Source organism: Siphateles boraxobius, unplaced genomic scaffold (assembly GCF_051911475.1).
Source record: "Siphateles boraxobius isolate OS27281-9 unplaced genomic scaffold, OSU_SipBor_1 18, whole genome shotgun sequence".
Lineage (NCBI taxonomy): Eukaryota > Metazoa > Chordata > Actinopteri > Cypriniformes > Leuciscidae > Siphateles > Siphateles boraxobius.
In genome coordinates, this window is record NW_027508788.1 from 8,641,396 (window position 1) to 8,661,609 (window position 20,214).

The 20,214-nt window shown below is 36.8% G+C and overlaps 3 protein-coding genes and 3 non-coding genes across 7 annotated transcripts; 4 read left to right on the forward strand and 2 right to left on the reverse strand.

Annotated features, from left to right (window-relative positions):
* Positions 1 to 91: 91 nt before the first annotated feature.
* Positions 92 to 4,744, reverse strand: rab34b (RAB34, member RAS oncogene family b). Of its 2 annotated transcripts, none has more exons than XM_077233256.1 (11): positions 4,459 to 4,744; positions 4,268 to 4,390; positions 3,918 to 4,000; positions 3,608 to 3,673; positions 3,381 to 3,482; positions 3,235 to 3,299; positions 3,111 to 3,162; positions 2,946 to 3,027; positions 2,672 to 2,762; positions 1,545 to 1,652; positions 92 to 1,027 (listed from the first exon to the last, which is right to left on the reverse strand). In XM_077233256.1, exons 2-11 carry the CDS (start codon positions 4,328 to 4,330, stop codon positions 969 to 971), a joined length of 771 nt encoding a protein of 256 aa, XP_077089371.1. In that variant the 5' UTR covers positions 4,331 to 4,390; positions 4,459 to 4,744; the 3' UTR covers positions 92 to 968. The 2 variants fall into 2 exon arrangements, with proteins under 2 accessions (XP_077089371.1, XP_077089370.1); XM_077233255.1 differs by having other exon boundaries at positions 4,455 to 4,591.
* A 15-nt stretch (positions 4,745 to 4,759) lies between these two features.
* Positions 4,760 to 6,953, forward strand: rpl23a (ribosomal protein L23a). The gene is made up of 5 exons (XM_077233259.1): positions 4,760 to 4,855; positions 5,546 to 5,726; positions 5,953 to 6,129; positions 6,591 to 6,660; positions 6,892 to 6,953. Exons 1-5 carry the CDS (start codon positions 4,831 to 4,833, stop codon positions 6,904 to 6,906), a joined length of 468 nt encoding a protein of 155 aa, XP_077089374.1. The 5' UTR covers positions 4,760 to 4,830; the 3' UTR covers positions 6,907 to 6,953.
* LOC143741220 (small nucleolar RNA Z17) lies at positions 5,796 to 5,866 on the forward strand. The gene has a single exon (XR_013204971.1). It is a non-coding gene; the product is annotated as a small nucleolar RNA Z17 (small nucleolar RNA).
* On the forward strand, positions 6,460 to 6,524 carry LOC143741213 (small nucleolar RNA SNORD42). The gene has a single exon (XR_013204966.1). It is a non-coding gene; the product is annotated as a small nucleolar RNA SNORD42 (small nucleolar RNA).
* LOC143741216 (small nucleolar RNA SNORD42) lies at positions 6,757 to 6,824 on the forward strand. The gene has a single exon (XR_013204967.1). It is a non-coding gene; the product is annotated as a small nucleolar RNA SNORD42 (small nucleolar RNA).
* Positions 6,954 to 7,439: 486 nt separating the features above from the next.
* On the reverse strand, positions 7,440 to 19,619 carry tlcd1 (TLC domain containing 1). The gene is made up of 4 exons (XM_077233257.1): positions 17,869 to 19,619; positions 16,443 to 16,525; positions 10,269 to 10,351; positions 7,440 to 8,893 (listed from the first exon to the last, which is right to left on the reverse strand). Exons 1-4 carry the CDS (start codon positions 18,072 to 18,074, stop codon positions 8,510 to 8,512), a joined length of 756 nt encoding a protein of 251 aa, XP_077089372.1. The 5' UTR covers positions 18,075 to 19,619; the 3' UTR covers positions 7,440 to 8,509.
* Positions 19,620 to 20,214: the final 595 nt, after the last annotated feature.

Sequence of the window (20,214 nt, forward strand, 5' to 3'; positions counted from 1 at the left end):
TTCCCTTTTCCATGTGACATTTGTTGGAATTTTATTAGAGACTACCAACCATTTCTAATTTATTTTGACACAATCCATACTTAAAATAATACTTTTTAAAAAAAAGTTAGCCTTTATTGTCTCATGAATCAAGACTTCAGAACAGAATACAACACTGTATATATGTTTGTCGAGTTGCTCATTTTTGCTTCGCAATTTTTGCTTGAGTGATACTTCTCCATTTACGTCTAACAATCCTCCCATTTCGCTCACAGTGGGAGTCTTGTGTCCCAGCAGACGGCCTGTGGTCATGAGTCTTGGCATATGTATCATATTAGCCAAAGAAACGCATGATGCAATGAAAACAAGGGCTGCATTTACAAAAAGAAATTCAGAACCACCAGGAGGGCGTTTAGTGACCTCTTAAGTACACTGCACTAAACACTGCTGTTTGCCTGCACAAAAATGATTACCATCAAATTACTGGGATTTGCTTCATTTTATGGAATACTGATAGACTAAATGTCAGTAAATGACACCCAAGTGTTTATAGATTCTAGATGAGATAAATCTCTATATGGCACTGTTTTGTTGGGTCAAAAAAATGAACACATTTATAGACAAACTAATCCTCACTTAATCATGGTTAATTGAGAGTCTATGAAAAACTCACTCTGTATCCAAGTAATCATGTAATATAACTATGATACAGAAAATGTAGTAAAAGTAGTAGATTCATAATTAAACGGGTGAAACATCATTGCATTCATTATTACACCTCTAAATAGAGTCTAAACGTCACTTTCAGATGGATTCTTGTTGAGATTCCCTCATTATCTGACTGGCCAAGTCTTCTGATTGTATTATTTTCTTCTTTCACCCAGAGATTTGTGTCCGAGCATTATGGGACATCATCCCGAAGTCTGTATTCAAGGGTCACTTCAATTCCCATTTGATCAGATCCATTGAAACATTTTGCATATGTTCAGTCAATGACAGCAGTTTGATTGCCTCTTCTTAAAATTTCCATCACAATTATTAGAAATTTCTGTGGAGTGAACAAAATATAGACAATATGACCATGGTGAAAGATTTCCATGGTAAAACTGAAATAAAATGTTTTAAATTAGACCAAAGGCTGAATGTTAAACTTGTTAAAGGAATAGTCCACCCAAAAATGAAGATTCTGCCATAATTTACTCACCCTCATGCCTTTCCAAACATGTATGACTTTCTCACTTCCGTGGAAAAATATTAGATCATATTCTGAAGAATGCTGGCAAGCAAACAAATTTGGTTCCAATTGAAGTCCATTATATGGTCAAAAAATACAATGGAAGTCAATGGGAACCGAAATTGTTTGGTAATCAACATTATTCAAAATATCTTATCAGAAATACATATCAGAAAAAAGTCATGAATGTCACATGTTTGAAATCACATGAGGCCCAGGTTGAGTAAATGATGACAATTTTCTTTTTCTTTTTTTTTTCAAGGGGGGGGGGGGGGGGCATTTTAAGACATTTGTAATATATTACTTGGACTTTATTGAAAAAATTACTTACTGACAATATCACCAACTTGTCTAGAACTGTTCCTCTCCAGCTCAGATAATACAGTCGACTCAAATGTAAGTGATGCAACACGGAGGAAAAAGTCTCTCACACTTTCCCCTATGGAGGACGACATACATTATACATCTGATGCCAGCAAAAGTATGGACTCATTTGGAATTGTTGAAAGAAAAAGAAGTCTCTTATGTTCACCAAGACTGCATTTATTTGATCAAAATATATTAAAAACAGCAATATTGTAAAATATGATTGTAATTTAAAACGAGTGCTTTCTATTTAAAAAATGTTTTAAATGTATATTTCCATATTCCTTTTATGGCAAACCTGAATTTTAAGCATCATTACTCCAGTCTTCAGTGTCACATGTTCCTTTAGAAATCATTCTAATATGCAGAGTTGCTGCTCAATTATCAATTATAGCTGCTCAGTTATTAATAATGGTCCTTATTATTATCAATGACGATTACAGTTTTGCTGGAAACCATGATACATTTGTTCTTATATACTGTATTTGAGAACAGAGATGTTACATTATATTACAACATCATACATGTCATTACAGTGACTTTTGAACAATTTAATGCATCCTTGCTGAATTAAAGTATTCATTTATTTTACACACATACATAAAGAAAAATCGCACCCAAACCTTTGAATGGTAGGGAACACGTTTTCCCAAAAATATTTTATATGTTTAATGTTTTCAGCGTTAATAATAATCAGAAATGTTTCTAGAGCAGCAAATCAGATTATTAGAATGATTTCTAAAGAATCACGTGACACAGAAGACTGGAATAATGATGTAATGAGAAAAGACTGGAGTAAAAATTCAGCTTTGCCATCACAGGAATAAAGTACATTTTAAAATATATTAAACCAGAAAACATAATATAAATGATATGATGATATATTCAGTAGGTTATGGTGCTACAAACCCTCTCTTGGAATGAGCATTGCAGTGGTTTACACAGACAAAGATGTTTAGTGAGATTATTGCATTTATTACAACCCTTCATCTATTGCAACCTCACATATTTCTGGCATCAGCTCAGACATACCAACTAGTCTGATGGCATTCAAAACCCCTACTGTTAAAAGTCTTTAACACTTTACTGTACCTGACAGGGCAGAGACGGCCCAATATTCTGCTCTGATCTCTTCAGAGAGTCTAACAGCCTCTTGCTCCATTTGGGCCAACTGATCTGGGTGCTATGGAGAGAAATACTCACCTAGACTAGTTATCTCAAGGAAACACTGTTTTGGAAATATCAGTACAATTTTATGCATCCATATCCATTTTTTAGACCCCTCTATATGCCAACACCGTGTGAAAGTGGCAGTGTGGCCATGGCACACTGTGGCCATCTTACAGGTGATCATTTGATAACTCACACTAAGATCCTTCTTGGTTCCCACGAGGAAGAGGAGAACACTAGAAGGGTCATTGTCTCTCATGGCATCTTCAAGCCACTCTCTGAATAAACAGACAGGTGAGAGAAAACAGATTCATGACTATTCAGACAAGTGTTTCAAACCAAATAAGTGATCGTACTGTACCTCGCATTATCCAAAGAGTTGTAATTGCTCAGGTCAAACACAACGATGATGGCTGGAAACAAAAGACAAATTGTTTTTGCACTAACCACAGCAAGCGTATGCTTAATATAGTCTGTTTTGTTACCTTGAGCTCCTCTGTAGTATGTGGATGCAATACATCTAAATCTTTCTTGACCTGCTGTGTCCCACCTGCAAAGGGAAAGAGGTCCATGATCGAAGGATGCAACCATACGAATGACTGTTAAACCTGTAAAAAAACACAAAACTCACAACTGCAAACTGAAGGGCACCCCGAGGACCTCAAATCTCTCCATCTCAAAATCCACTCCAATAGTCGCCTTGTACGTCTTGTCAAATGTGTCTTTGCAGAATCTTCAGGTTAGAAATATTAACACTTATAGTTAATCAAACTGTTTGTAATTTATTTTTACACACAAATGTATCAGTAAAAGCCCTATTAGATCTGAATATAGTAAATTAACATTACAGACTCTTACCTATTTATTAAACAGGTCTTCCCAACTGCTACATCACCAACTACAATGACCTTGGCTACATTCAGTCTGAAAGTATAGTGAACATTTACAATAAAATAATGTTCATTCATGCTGCATTGCACATTTTATCACATATACAATCTAAACCAATCTAGAGGGTTTGTGTGTGAGGTTTTGCCTACATTGTGGGGAAAAGGGTTTAACAAATGTTAATGGAAAATATCAAAACAGCAAGGTTAATGGAAAGCCTCCACCATAATAGCAAAAAACAATTGCATGTGTGTGTGTGAAAAAGAAAAGAGTAACTTACCCTGATTTCTGTCCTTGACATGCCTCTCTAACAGTAATATTAAAGCCATCTTTGGTGTGCACTGCAGCGTCCCTTGTAAAGTACTAAATAAATAAACCGATATAAATGAGTTAGGATAGGCTTTAAAAAATTTAAACAAACAAAAACAAAACAACAAAAAAGATCGTTTTACATAATAATCTGGTCCAGTTGAGTCTGGTTTATAGAATCACACTCTACTAATCCTCTACTTGTTAAGTGTTGTAATTCTGAGAGAGAGAGAAAACTAGAGAGAAGTATAAAGATGTGAAAGTATATAGATGTCCAGTGAGACAAAATTTTAAACTAACTAAAAATACAGAAAGTGTTACCAAAGGGAGTTCACAGATGATCCTGTCTCCTTTCACAGGGGGTAACGTTAGAGAGCTCATCATGTGAGAGCTTTAACAAGACCACACCAATGCAAACACTGAACCATTCTGTCCTGTGAGTGACTGGGATAAACAAACATAAAACATAAACATATTAATAAATATAAATAAAATAAAATGTTACAACTTACCTAAGGCAGAAAGCTTTTTTTTTACATTACAAGTAACGTTAGCCTATTTTAGACTTTTCTAAATTCGCATTAGGCTATTATTTAGTCGACACATTTTTGTTGTTAAGGCAACTATTATTTTGTAGGTTATTCGTTTTTTTTGCGGCAAATAAATGAAATATATAAACAAGTAGGCTAGTCGTATTAAAGTTTTACTGCGTGACTGTGCTCAACCCAAGCCCTCTCGCCCCTGAGGCGGCGCTCGATATTTACAGTGCGCAATTGTACTACAGAACCCATAATGCCTAGCGGTGTTCTCGCGATGACTGCCTCTGTTAACGTGAACCCCTGTGATATACTGAAGGAAACCCTTCTCGTTCTTCCTTTCCCAACATGGCCCCGAAGGCGAAGAAGGAAGGTGCGTTCGTTTTATAGGTTTTACATTATAAAAATAAAGTTTATTCTGATATATACATCTACATTTTCGCTTGGATGTAGTTGATATAGTTATGTTTGTGTCTAGTGGTTTTATTGGGCGAATGGAGTGGAATAACATGTGTTTTAATTCAGTAAGTGCCGGAATGAGACGTCCTTTAGTCGGGTTGGCGGTTAGCAAGCTAACATAATTGAGCTGCAAGTTCTCTCAGTGCGTCATTCTGTCAGACTGCCTGTGTGTTAAAACTATTTAACAGTTGGCATAAACTGGCTATTTACCTTCAATTTGAATTGAACGGAGTAAAACACAAGTATGACACCTCATTAGCTTGTCATCGTTAGCTAGTAAACACACGTGGCTACCAATATCCATCCATTTCTTATTCATTATCGGCCAGTTTAGTGATTAAAAGAGTCATTCACTCATCCTCGAAAACGAAATCATTGTTAAATATCAGCAAATTTATGTTTGATGCATTTTATAGATGCTACCTTAATATTCATGTAACGTAACACTGGTGTGACTCTGAAAGTCCATTACATTTCATAATAAAGCAGTAAAATGTTTATAAGTGACTAGAATGCAGTTTGGAATATTGTACTCATTCAAGGTGCATCATATAGACTGGTTTTGGTAATATTCTATGGTCATAATTTGTAATTCTTTCTACAGCTGTCCCGGCCAAGACTGAGGCCAAGTCCAAGGCCCTTAAAGCCAAGAAAGCTGTGCTGAAGGGTGTCCACAGCCAGAGGAAGAAGAAGATCAGGACCACCCCAACCTTCCGCCGGCCCAAGACCCTGCGTCTGAGGAGGCAGCCTAAGTACCCTAGGAAGAGCGCTCCACGCAGAAACAAGTGAGACCTACATGTTACTTTACTGTGTTGAATTATAGTTGACGATTGTCTTAAAACCAGATGTTTTAGGATGCAAATGATGGGAATTGCGATCAAAGCATGAAATTATGTGATTACAAGTTTTAAAACGCTGATGCATCCTCATTTCAACATTGAAAAAGTTGAAACTAAAGCATAAATACAATGCAGAGCTTGCATGAGTTTGACATCTCTCTCATTCTGCCAGGCTGGACCATTATGCCATCATCAAGTTCCCCCTGACCACTGAGTCCGCCATGAAGAAGATTGAGGACAACAACACTCTGGTGTTCATTGTTGACGTCAAGGCTAACAAGCATCAGATTAAACACGCCGTCAAGAAACTGTACGACATCGATGTGGCTAAAGTCAACACACTGATCAGGTAGAACTTGGTTTGTTTTTCAAGGCTTTTAAAGCAGTGGTTCTCAACCAGGGGTCCAGGGACCTCCGTGAACTTCCAAGGCAACCTCAAGATGCCAAAAAAAAAAAATCGCTCAAACGTGCATTTTAATTGCGGACTAGCTTAAGCCTTTGAGCCTCAAGAGTTTGGTCAGCAGAAATACTGGAAACAGCCAATATCTGGAAGCCTTTGAATATTTTTGCTAACAGAGTGGCTTTAAGTCAAAAAGTTTGAGAACCACTGTTTTAAATCAATGCTTTTCTGGCCAACTAAATCTGCTAGAACGATAGTCATTGTTGGAGAAGCCCTGCTGTGCAATGATGTAAAGATAATCATTACTCTGAAATTTGATGTTATCAAAGGAACCTCTGATGCACAGGAATAGCATTGTCAGATTTGTGAATATGCGATGAAATGTTCTAAATGCTTTATTGCTCCCGCAGGCCTGATGGTGAAAAGAAGGCATACGTTCGTCTTGCACCAGATTACGATGCTTTGGATGTTGCAAACAAGGTGAATTTGTAGATGTGATTTTCACACATGTATCAAACAATAAATGTATTGTCAGCTTCATGTAGCTAGATTGTCTGTTGAGGGAACTGTCAATCTCTGCAAATGATGTAAACTTTGTTTTTGCCTGAATAATTCTGATGCATTCAAAGGAACCACTGATGCTCTGTCATCTTTCTTTTGTGAAATGTTTGTGCTCTGAACTGTGCTGATTGTCATCTTCTTTTCTTACAGATCGGCATCATCTAAAGTGTTCTTGGTCCGATGTACAGAAGAATAAATGTTTGTAAAAACTATTTTTGTTGTTGTGGCTTCATTTGCTTGCATTTAAAACGAGTTTAGAATTAATTTGTTTGAAAATAGGTGGGTTTTTACCCAAAAATGTCGGTTTATGTAAGCTAGGGCATCAGCAGGTTAATATTCTGCTATCATAAATTAATCATCAATAATTTAAGATGTATTAAATGTCAGAATTACTCTAATTTATACATAAGAATATACATAAGAATTGAAGTTAGTGCATCATGGATTAATAGATTTAATTAATTCCAGTTTCCTGTTCCATTCATCCTACCTAGTTAGTTTCATAATTATTGGTTCAGCCCATTGAGTGCAGGGCAATGTTCTTAGGGAGAAATTAAAAATGGCACATTTTCCTTGATGTGAGGAGAAATGGAGAGGTTTAAAAATATTTTCCAGTTATATCAATGCAACAAGCCTGAAAATGGTTGACTCCTGAATCAATATGAAATGCAAACTCAAATGATTTTTGCAAATAGTAATTCACTGTCCCATTCTAAACACTTTTATTGTTGGAACATTATTTGTATTTTCTTTAATATATTCATAACATCCTGGGAAAGGTTAACTATTCTGTTTTAATGTAAAGCATTTTCAACCTTGTTTTTGCATGATAAATTCTTAATAGAAAAAAATGAATGTATATATCTATTATTTGAATGAACATTCCTTCCACCATGTGTTCAGGGAATTCTGAAATGGTGCTCAGTTTTTGTGATTTCTGCAGAACTGTGGTTGCTATTTGCTGAGAGAGCTTAATGCATAATACATAATTTATTAGGACAAATACTTTGTCATTTGATCATTTTCTTTGAAGATCGAATTCCCCTTCAGTTTTCCCTCAGGAGGAATTTATAAAGCTGGTTTAAATTTCTGCATTTGGGTGCAAAGCTTGATGTCAGTATTACTTAAGATTAGAATCTGACACTTACCATTGAACAGCTACCATTTTTGGAAAATGCTTTGTTTAATAAACTGGCTTATTCAAATAAAATTATGACCCTTGCCTTGGATACACAACAAAAAGTTATTTTCTTAGTATTGTTTAGTTTCCCAGTATAAACCTCTAAATAATCTTAAATCAAGATGCATTAACTTGAAATGTGAAATTACAGTGTCTTGTTTTCTGAAGAAAAAAAAAACTGTCAGTGGGGTAAGAAACAAACTTAATTCAAAGGAAAAGAAGTTTATTTTTGATTTTATTTTGTAAGAAAATATCAGACTTGTCTTAACTTCATTTTGTTTCTCAAGTAAATGCTTCTTTTGCAATATTTGTACTGGAAAAATGCCAAGGAAATCACTTTTTGCAGTGTAAAACCCATCTTTAACAGATTCTTAAACAATTGGCTACCATGAACCTTGTTGAGTTTAAAGTTGTTTGAGTTTAAAAAAAAAAAATTCTAAATATGTTTTATTCCAACGTGTTTTAAATGTCCCTGATTGGCAACAGACTGTGTCTGCTGTGGTCTGTCTGTTCAATACAGATATCCTATGGATAAATGTTGAATGCAGCCTTTGGTTTATGGACCGATAGACATCAGCATCTCTTAGTTTAGTCCTCAGCAAATTTAGGAACGCTGTTGTGAGGACGCCTCTTGTTGAAGAAGTCTGTTCGGAGGAGGCGGTAGAAATAGATGAGAATCATAATGTTCATGAGCATCATGGTCATCAGGAAGTAGAGAGCATGATCCAACGACGAGTAGTGATGTACGAGGTACCAGGTGAGGTAAAACTGTGCTCCAAGACGGAAGGTCACGTAGGTCACCACATTCAACAGTTTGTTAACGGTGTAGATGAAAGAGTTTTGGGCCACCTTAGCCAGTTTGAGCAGTAAACGTGTGTGCAGGAACACGCTGTTCACCTCCACAAATAAAGCCACCACTGCACCTGCCACATACTGATGTGTGAACACAGCGTACAGGAAACACCAGATCACCTACAGGAAAAGATACAAGAGACGACCCACATGAATAGGGGTAAAAATCAAACCAATAGTTTTCTCCAGTTGCTTGATTATATTAAGAATTGCGAACATTTTATATGCTAATGGAAATGTTTAAATATGCAATTATCTAATTAATATATACTCATTTGAATATATTTCCACAACAGAAATCTGAACATATTGATAAAGCCATATATATATATGTATATGTATATATATATATATATATATATATATATATATATATATATATATATGTATATATATATATATATATATATATATATATACATGAGGGAATGTATTTAATGTAGTATTTTGTGGTATTTATGAAGAGGGAGTGTATTTTAGGTGTTTTCTATTCCCCCTAGTCTGAAACATGTTGTGGAAAGCGATATATAAGTACATAAAAAAAAACAATGTTTTTGCCTGAAGTGTATCTCAACCTAGTTTGCTGTGGTAAATATATAGCTACACATGTATAAATTAAGCCAATCTTAGTGATAACTGAGTAACACTTTCCAAGTGTTTTAAACTCTTATTTGTTGCTTGTAGTCCTTATGGTGTCTTTCTGGCAGGATTATTTGTCATTATTGAACATTGTTTCAACTTACTAGAATGGCATGGATTTATTTTTTCAGGATGAGGCCTTGCCTTGCCAAATAAGGAATCAAGTACAAAAACTAAAAGAAACCAGTACAAAAAGTAAAAGAAACCCCCACACACACATACTGTAAATGTACAAAGTACAAAAGGCCAATTTCCTTGGAGTATACTGGGAATGGTGTGTAATCAATCATTGTGTCTGTACACACACACACACACACAACTTCAGGATTAAGTTTTAACACCCTCTAATCTGTGTTCAAAATCAATAACTCCATTGCTTTGTTCTGAATCTCAAGTTTTTTCATCTGGAACAAGTTGTGACATTATCCAGGTCTAAATAATATTCCTTTTATGACTTAGCCCAGCACTTAAAGGGTAACTAAACCCTAAACCAACTTTTTTTAGTTAATGGTCTGTAAGAATGGGGCTTTATTAGTCCTGTTCATTGATTTGAGTAACTTTTTTGTCATTTGGGTATAAAGTGTTTTAATTCTACAATATATGGTGTAAAAAAGTCTGAGTGCTGCCCTCTTCAGGTTGAACGGTGGCTACTGCAGTTGAATTTTCCTATTGGATGTTTGGGGTGGTTCGTGACATAAGCGGTGGCAGATGATGTAAGCAGGTTCCAGCTCACCACGCCCGGTACGAGCTACCACGCCATTGGCAGTATAAAAACCATCTTGTTTAGTCAAAACCACTGTTTCGACAGTCCCAAAATTGCCCATGGCCATGTATGATAACCCGTGTATTGACTTACCATAACATGGTGAAGTAGAAACTCCCAAGATGCTTTTGCGTACCCACTAAAAATAATGTCACCAGCATCCTGAATGAAGTATCCTGTTGAAAGAGATCAATGCTGAATTAATTGACAAAACCCTTAAAATATACAGGTCCTTCTCAAAAAATTAGCATATTGTGATAAAGTTCATTATTTTCCATAATGTAATGATACAAATTCAACTTTCATATATTTTAGATTCATTGCACACCAACTGAAATATTTCAGGTCTTTTATTGTTTTAATACTGATGATTTTGGCATACAGCTCATGAAAACCCAAAATTCCTATCTCAAAAAATTAGCATATCATGAAAAGGGTCTCTAAACGAGCTATTAACCTAATCATCTGAATCAACTAATTAACTCTAAACACCTGCAAAAGATTCCTGAGGCTTTTAAAAACTCCCAGTCTGTTTCATTACTCAAAACCGCAATCATGGGTAAGACTGCCGACCTGACTGCTGTCCAGAAGGCCATCATTGACACCCTCAAGCAAGAGGGTAAGACACAGAAAGAAATTTCTGAACAAATAGGCTGTTCCCAGAGTGCTGTATCAAGGCACCTCAGTGGGAAGTCTGTGGGAAGGAAAAAGTGTGGCAAAAAACGCTGCACAACGAGAAGAGGTGACCGGACCCTGAGGAAGATTGTGGAGAAGGACCGATTCCAGACCTTGGGGGACCTGCGGAAGCAGTGGGCTGAGTCTGGAGCAGGGATGCACCGATCCGATACTCAGCATCGGTATCGGCTCCGATACTAGCATTTTTGCTGGATCGGGTATCGATCAGACAAGGCCGATCCAAATCCAATATTGTGCGTAATATTCTGTGTTATTGTTAAGCTCCACAATAGCACCAAAAACATTATAAAGCACCATAAAGTTTTCGTGGACTATATTACAAGTGTTCTGAAGCCATTATAGTATAATGTGAGATAGAAATTAACATTTAAGACATTAAATTCAAGATCACGTAAACTTTTCCCTCAGCTGCGGCTGTCAGTCATTCTACATTCAGTATATTCAATCAGCGCGTCGCGTTCGGTTACGACAGTCAACATGATGAAACCCTCTCCAAGATGATTCAATATTACTATTACTATACTTGATCTTTAGATAAAGCTCTATGGTTTTGCATAAAACAACTTTATCTTGTTGGACTTTATTGCTGTAACGTCAACTTAATCATGTTTCTACCGGGTGTTTGTTAGATCACAACACTAGAGTATCCACTATAATTGTTCTTCACGCGCACAGTAACTAAAATTTAAAACTGTTAAAATGAAAGGCTCAATAAACTGTTGCATAGATAGATACTGTATAATATATACAGTATACAGTATATACAGTATAAAACATCCAGAGCCACCGTTCCCAGGTGTGTGCAGGAAATGGGCTACAGATGCCGCATTCCCCAGGTCAAGCCCGTTTTGAACCAGAAACAGCGGCAGAAGCGCCTGACCTGGGCTACAGAGAAGCAGCACTGGACTGTTGCTCAGTGGTCCAAAGTACTTTTTTCGGATGAAAGCAAATTTTGCATGTCATTCGGAAATCAAGGTGCCAGAGTCTGGAGGAAGACTGGGGAGAAGGAAATGCCAAAATGCCTGAAGTCCAGTGTCAAGTACCCACAGTCAGTGATGGTCTGGGGTGCCATGTCAGCTGCTGGTGTTGGTGCACTGTGTTTTATCAAGGGCAGGGTCAATGCAGCTAGCTATCAGGAGATTTTGGAGCACTTCATGCTTCCATCTGCTGAAAAGCTTTATGGAGATGAAGATTTCATTTTTCAGCACGAGCTGGCACCTGCGCACAGTGCCAAAACCACTGGTAAATGGTTTACTGACCATGGTATTACTGTGCTCAATTGGCCTGCCAACTCTCCTGACCTGAACCCCATAGAGAATCTGTGGGATATTGTGAAGAGAAAGTTGAGAGACGTAAGACCCAACACTCTGGATGAGCTTAAGGCCGCTATCGAAGCATCCTGGGCCTCCATAACACCTCAGCAGTGCCACAGGCTGATTGCCTCCATGCCACGCCGCATTGAAGCAGTCATTTCTGCAAAAGGATTCCCGACCAAGTATTGATTGCATAACTGAACATAATTATTTGAAGGTTGACTTTTTTTTTTTAAATTAATAACACTTATTTTATTGGTCGGATGAAATATGCTAATTTTTTGCTATAGGAAATTTGGGTTTTCATGAGCTGTATGCCAAAATCATCAGTTTTAAAACAATAAAAGACCTGAAATATTTCAGTTGGTGTGCAATGAATCTATAATATATGAGAGTTTAATTTTTATCATTACATTATGGAAAATAATGAACTTTATCACAATATGCTAATTTTTTGAGAAGGACCTGTATATATTCCATTTCAATTGAATTTTACAATTTCCAGTCCCTGTGTGTAAATCTGGTTCACTGTAGTGTCCCTCAATCACGTTTGGCAGTTTCTATTCTCAGATGAATCTCTGGTTTTCAGTCCTTTCAACATTGTTTGTAGCTTGTACAACACTTTTCTTTGACTATAATTATCTTTTAATTAATAAAAGCCCCTTGAAGCCGTGAATTGTGAATTTAGAACAGCTAATGCCTGGCTCACACAACAGGAGTTTTAGGCCGATTTATGCCCGATTTCCCCCTCCCGAGAATCGGAGAATCTTGCACCTCCCGATCTGCTCTCACACAAATAGGGCTCGCCCCGATCATATCAAACATGTTTGATAATTATCGGGATGAGCAAGATTGTGATTACGTCAGTACTGTCACAATAGCCAATAAGAAACAAGTAGGACTGTCGTGGTGAAGGAATTCCATTGGGGTAATTTTTGACTGACTCATTCGCGTGATATGTGCATAGAATGTAAAAAAAAAAAAAGCATATGTGGTATTATCTTTATTTATTATCTTTATTTATTGCTATATAAAAAAATGTTACACTGTTGTCAGCAGGCACGAAGACTAGTACATGTTCAGTAATGAAACCGAAACAAAAGAAAGTGGAGTAAACAGAAGATACAGTGTCAAAATAAGGGTCCACATAATTTAACAGAACATAAACCTGACACTTAGCTTGTTAGATCATTGTTATATAACAGTTAGTTACGATCCTGGAATCTCACCTAACGAGAGTCTTTCTGCTGATATTTCACCACTATCGTCTCTGCGTGTTATAGACAGGCTGTCACTCAGTCCAGTTACACAGTTAGGCCACTAGGTGGCGGCAAGAGACTGCATTTGAGTGAGTCATACATTTCCGTTGAATTAACAAAGAAATTCGGATTCATTCTTATATATATGTAATGAAACAAGCTGTTAATTTTTTTTATATATAATTTTAACTTTGAGCTCCACTTTATAAGGCTCAGCTGCCCATTCCAGCGCATGGGCAAGGCAACACTGAAGCTAATGCTTCACCTCATAGAGATGACGCCATTCATTAGAAATATCCTTAAATGTTAAAAGGATGATTTTTTTTTAAAGATTTCGCTTTCCCTGGTCACGGCAACCTTTTCACGAATATGACTTGATCTGAAGGACAGATAATTAGTTTACATCCACTTTTCTGCTTCCGATCTGTTGCGTGAAATCAAGTGATCATGGTGGAATCATATGGCACGATAATCTTATTAACATTTTGTAGTGTGTGGTGCGCCACGATTTTCAAATCTTGTAGTGTGAGCATGTTTAAGATTTGAGGGAAGAAAATCTGCAAAGATTCTCCTTAAGTGTGTGGTGCATAGATATCATATGGAGACTAGATGCCCTATTGGCCGCTGAGCACCGAGAAATGCGGCCGCCATCTTGAACCGGTCATACTCCCAGTTTCGTTGCGTGGCAGCAGATAAGATGCCAGAGCATTGTGGAGCATTTTCCTGTTCTAATCGCCGGACCATCGAAAATAGGGCTTTTCACAAGTAAGTCTTAACATTACTGTACTATTGGTTGTATTTTGTGAATAGAATATTACCAGATAATCGAGAAGGAGCAAGGATATTTGCTATTACTGTACTGAAATCGTTGTGAAATGCTGTTTAACTTACTGCATCAGCCGGGGTTCACCCGGCATGGAGAGGTGGGGTAACGTTAACTGTTAAAGTAATAATTACAAGAGCTTCTAGGTTATTAGATAAGAATTCAACTGCCCTGTTGTATAGGTTATTTGTGTTTGCGCACATGATATCAGGAAGCAATGTAATACACGCATGACTGCGATGTGCAAATTGAGTTACTCCTCCAACTTCTAGTGTTATTGATAACCTATATCTTATCACAAGCGATTTGGCTATTGATATTACAGAAGTCCTGTGGTAAAATTACATTATTAACTTACTCCATCTACCCTTGTAAAGTTAATCCGAATAGGGCTTTAGTCTCGACATTTTCCCCTCCCACATCCACATACAATAAAAAAGGTATAGGCTTAATGTTGTCCGAATTTAATTTTTAAAAATTTCTGATGCAAACACGTTGAAAATCTTCTTCTCAATTTTTATTACAGGTGGCTGTGTTCGGTGGATTCGGTGGCTGCGTTCTGTGTGTGAAAGTGTTTGTGTGTGTGTGTGTGTGTGTGTGAGAGAGAGAGAGAGAAAGATACTTTAGAGAGAGAGAGAGAGAGAGAGAGAGAGAGAGAGAGAGAGAGAGAGAGAGAGAGAGAGTGTGTGTGTGTGTGTGTGTGTGTGTCTGTTCGTGTTTGTTTGTGTGTCTGTTCGTGTGTATGTGCGTGTCACAAATCATAAATTGTTTCTTCAACTTATTAAAATATCTTACTTTACTGCAACTATCTGTTTCTGCTTCTTTATTATATTTATAGTGTGAGATTTATAAAATACATTATATCCTTCATCACACATAATGTGTCTGGTCACTTTATATCTTATATCAGAATATTATATTACTGTTAAGCCTACTATGGATATTAAAATACGCCGAACCATGTGTATCATAGCTACATGAATGACCTTTGCAGCAAAAAAAAAAAAACGCGTGAAAATCAGTTCAGTATTCAGTGAGATATGATTAATTTAATGCGCTGACAGCTCATTTCACCTGCCATTCAGATTACACTGAGCGGAGCGGGTGACCGGTTTAAGATGGCGGCTCCAATTCTCGTCCGTGCCAATAGGCAGTAGCGGTCGATAGGGCGTCTACCTATATGATGTCTATGGTGTGGTGCAACCAGATTTCAAAATCGGTTAGGATTTAAAAACTCCTGTAGTGTGAGCCAGGCACTAGCTGTTCTAAATTCACTGTACAACAAGGCTTCAAGGGGCTTATTGCTTTTATAGAAGGGTTACTCCATAAAAATATTAATTTTAATATTTATTTTATTCATAAAATAAACACCAGCAACAAAAAATATAACGTTATATTATTTTTTTACAGTCTATTGTTATACACATTTATTCATCCGCCAAGAAATGTAGTTCTAAAGAGGTTGCCAAGCAACACACAGTTGCGCAGTAACACCATTCTCTGGTAATACTTATGTAATGCGGTCACATGTGCATGTTTGTTGAGTAATTTACAACGGCTTAGAACGCGGCTCAACCAATCAGAATCAAGGACCTGGACTATCCGTTTTATAATAATACTTTTACTCAGCAAGGATACATAAAACAGATCACCAGTGTTAGTAAAGACCTGATCTCTTTTAAACTTTCTATTCACCAAAAATATGGGGAAAAAATGTTTCACAGTTTCCACAAAAATATGAATCATTACCTGTTTTCAACACTTATAATAATAAAAAAAAATGTTTCTTGAGCACCAAATCAGCATGATTTCTGAAGGATCATGTGACACTGAAGACTGGAGTAATGATGCTGAAAATTCAGCTTTACCATCACAGATCAGGAATACATTATTTTTAATATTTCACAATATTTCTATATGCTCACATGTACAGTATATATAATATACACTGTACTGGTTATGCACAGCTTTAAGGTGTTAATAATTTTCTACAACATTATTTCAAAGACCTGAGTCACAGAACAGCTTCAACTCTTATCATTTGATCAGAGGCAGGACATATTTTCTATAAGCTTGAACACACAGGAGAACATGAGCATCAGATCAATAAGATGTGAGCTGCATTTTTCTGTATGTTAGTGACATGTGTTTCTGATATGATGATGTGTTTACTGACCAGATGAGACGATGATTAGCATGTAGGATGAAGGGGTGTAGGTTGAGTGGATTTCATGCACCATCACAGGATGCTGAATAACACTGTCGACACACACACACACACACACACACACACACACACACACACACACACACACACACACACACACACACACACACACACACACACACACACACACACACACACACACACACACACACACAAGATACAACAGACATGTGCTCAGTAACAGACACGGTTCATAAGTTCACACGAATAATTAGATAGAGTAAAAGAGAATGTGTATGGCGTGCTGTCCGAGGGGAGGTACTCCGAGCTCGGAATTTCGGCTGGAACCCGGAGTACTCCATGTTCCTCGACAGTGTTTTGCATCCCTCTGCCATTTCGACTCCTCTCTATTGGCTGGTTCCTATCCCAGCCAGGGATACGGCTATGTATGTATATAGGCCTCCATTCGTGCTTATTGGATAGATCATTTGAACTTGTTTCTCCTGAACATTGCTAATAAAACATCATAAAAAATAGTGAAAAAATCCATTGCTGAGCGAAACTCTTGCTTAAGTTGTGGTATGAAGTGATTCATACCATTATAACTGTCACTCATTCTCTCAATACATGCCGGTCTAGCAGGCTCTTCCTGTTTCAAACTGAAAGATCTGTAACTAAAGGTTAAGTGCTGCTTATGAACATTCGATAACTTGTGTTTATTCTTAGACAGTGATACTAGTACAAACTAATTGTAATGTCTAACAATAAACAGGTTGTTACGATTTCAACACAATGCTTTGATTCTGTACAGGTGAAACTCTAAAAATTAGAATATCGTGCAACAGTTCATGTGTTTCAGTAATTCAAATTAAAAGGTGAAACTAATATATTTAGTATGTATAACTATATGCATGATTATACTTTTAAGAGGGCCGACATTTCTGTATTTAAAATCCTTTTTTTTATCGATTTCATGTAATATTCTAATTTCCTGACATTTTGAATTTAGGGTTTTCATAAGCCATAATCATCAAAATTATAACTTTTTTCGAGTTTCACCTTTATGTACTGTGCTGAACCTGTGCCGTGTCTTATTCAATATTTTGCCTTGTAAAAATATTTAGACATACTTAAAATACACTAAACGTACTACGACAATTAGATATTTAAATAAGTCTAATTAAACTGTTCAGAATTCTAGATTCTAAATAATAAAACTTGTTTTGAAGAATATATCATTATATATATATATATATATATATATATATATATATATATATATATATATATTGAAAGTGAAGATTTGTTGTCTTTTGTGCTTTTGTACAGACTTATTTAGATGCCAAAACTGCATTTAAATTGTGTGGTGCTTTGTTGCTCTTATTGTAAAACAATTCAATGAAAAAAATGAATGAAAACTAAAAGTGCAGCTCACCAGGCGACGGCCCAGATGCCGGTCAGCAGTGAGTGGACGAGTGACACTGAGAGGTTCCTCCATTTCCACGTCTTCCAGGGGTCTGTGTCCACTATGCCGGGGCAGGGCACAGTCTGCAGGAACCTGTGAAGAATCCGGAAGGTTACAGAACAGCACAAGACATACAGGGCTGGATGCTTCTGGACTTCATTCAGCCATGTGTCCATCCTCCACGCTTTGTCCTGTGTCTCTCCCTTTCTCGGACAACGAGTCCTTGTTATGTTGTTCCCTTGTTGATCTAAACTTATTGTTCCCTTTCCAACAGTGTCCACATGAATCGCAGTCAAATTCTTGAAGCAGTGTCTGTTTTCTTTCACTTTTTCTTCGAGTCTCAGGCTCTTTGTATCTATTCTCCACCTTCTAGCTCTTTTCTCCACGTGCCGGTGCCTGTCATAGGTGTGGTATCTGTCACAGTACCTGTTTGTTCAACACTGATTGGCTGATGATGAATATATCTGTGGGACAGTTGCAACTGGAAATGATGGTTATATCTCTTTCTCTTGAACTTTCTGTGTCCATCTCCCTGTATTCCACAATCCAGGAAAAATGCTCAGTGCTTGCAGTGATGAAGTTGTATCGTGTGTGTGTGTGTGTGTGTGTGTGTGTGTGTGTGTCGGGGGGAACACAATAGAACAATAGAAGCCATTTAAACTCACAGTCATACTGCTGTCCCTAATGAAAGAAATGGCCTCTGTCCTGCAGCTGGATCAAATGACTTCACTCACACTGTCACAACAGGGAGGAATGGCTTACAGAAAACACTTTGTTGTGTCAGTTGTGATATGGGATAAATTATCACTCTACCATAACTCAATTCATGTTTACCAGCCAAACGTTTGATGAATTTGACTTAACATTGTGCTCAATGTCATATAAGGTGGCCCTAAAAGTATTTGATCATTTGGGACACTTTAGTCCCACATAAAACAAAAAAACATTTTCTTAAGTAACTTAAATGTATGTAAATTGATTAAAAACAGTTCGGACTGAGGTCTAATCTTAACCCTGGAAACCACCAGAGGTGGACAAAGTACACAACTTCCATACTTGAGTGAAAGTACAGATACTGGTCAATATTACTCCGTTACAAGTAAAAGTTGTAAGGACCGATTTTACCTTAAGTAAAAGTACATAAGTGCTTGTTTTTAAAAGTACTTAAGTATCAAAAGTAAATGTAAATGCATTATTTTATTATTGTCGCATTGTTCTATGTAATACTTACAGTACCGTATGCCTATGAATCTATGCCTGCATACCTAACCTCGTATCAATATCTAATTTATTTCTAGGACACAGTTCCAGTAGTGGGATTGAATGTGAGATTGAGTAAGTGCACTCAATAATATCCACAATAGTTCCCTCAAATGGTGCCCTGTTTAAGGGAACAGCCATTCGGGTGTTCGAAACCATTGTGGACATTATTGAGTGCACTTATTCAATATCACATTCAATCCCACTACTGGAACTGTGTTCTAGAAATAATTTTGATATTGTTATGAGGGTATAGGGGCGATTTCGGATACAACCACTATCTGATTAACGTTAATATTATTACTAGTCTTTTCGGCTAGATGTTATCCTTTTTTTTTTTTTTTTTTTTTACCTTGTATGATGTTATAAAAGAAGTCCCTGTCAGAAGAAAGAAATGTATACAGGTTTGGAACAGCTTGAGCTGATTATATGATGACAGAATTTTCCTTTTTGGGTGAACTATGTATTAACCCGCCATCATAGCAGCACTAAGCACAGTGAGCAATTTGATTGGCTAAAAGAGGCCAACTTTCAGGCACACCTATCCAAAGCTCTGTGTAATAGGTTGTTTAGGCCGTTTGGAAACCTGAATGCTTGGGTGATGATGTGGGACTGACTGGTGTGTAGTGTTTGTCATCTACTGGTGAAACTGAGAAAGACAAGTTTGCACTATGAGCTGTTGTTCATGCAATGAGCTATGGGAGATTAAGATCTTAGGTGGGAAAACCTGTGTGGTGCTCCAACTCCTTTGACTGGGAATGAATACTAAAGCACAGAGTGAAAATAATATGAATTCTGTATACTTTACTTTGACAATATATTTCTTTAACATTTTTTTAGTGTTCTTCTTCCTGAGTATATAATAATAAATTGAACTTTAAGTTCTAAAATGCAAATAGATTTTAATGGATTTGACTAGGATTTCTCAGAGAAATGTCATTGTAATGATTAATTTAAACAGTGATCACTAAGTGTAAAGGTTTTTAAAAAATAAATAAAAACTTAAAAAATCGTTATCTAAAAGACTTTGATCTTTTCAGTTCAAACCAAATGCTA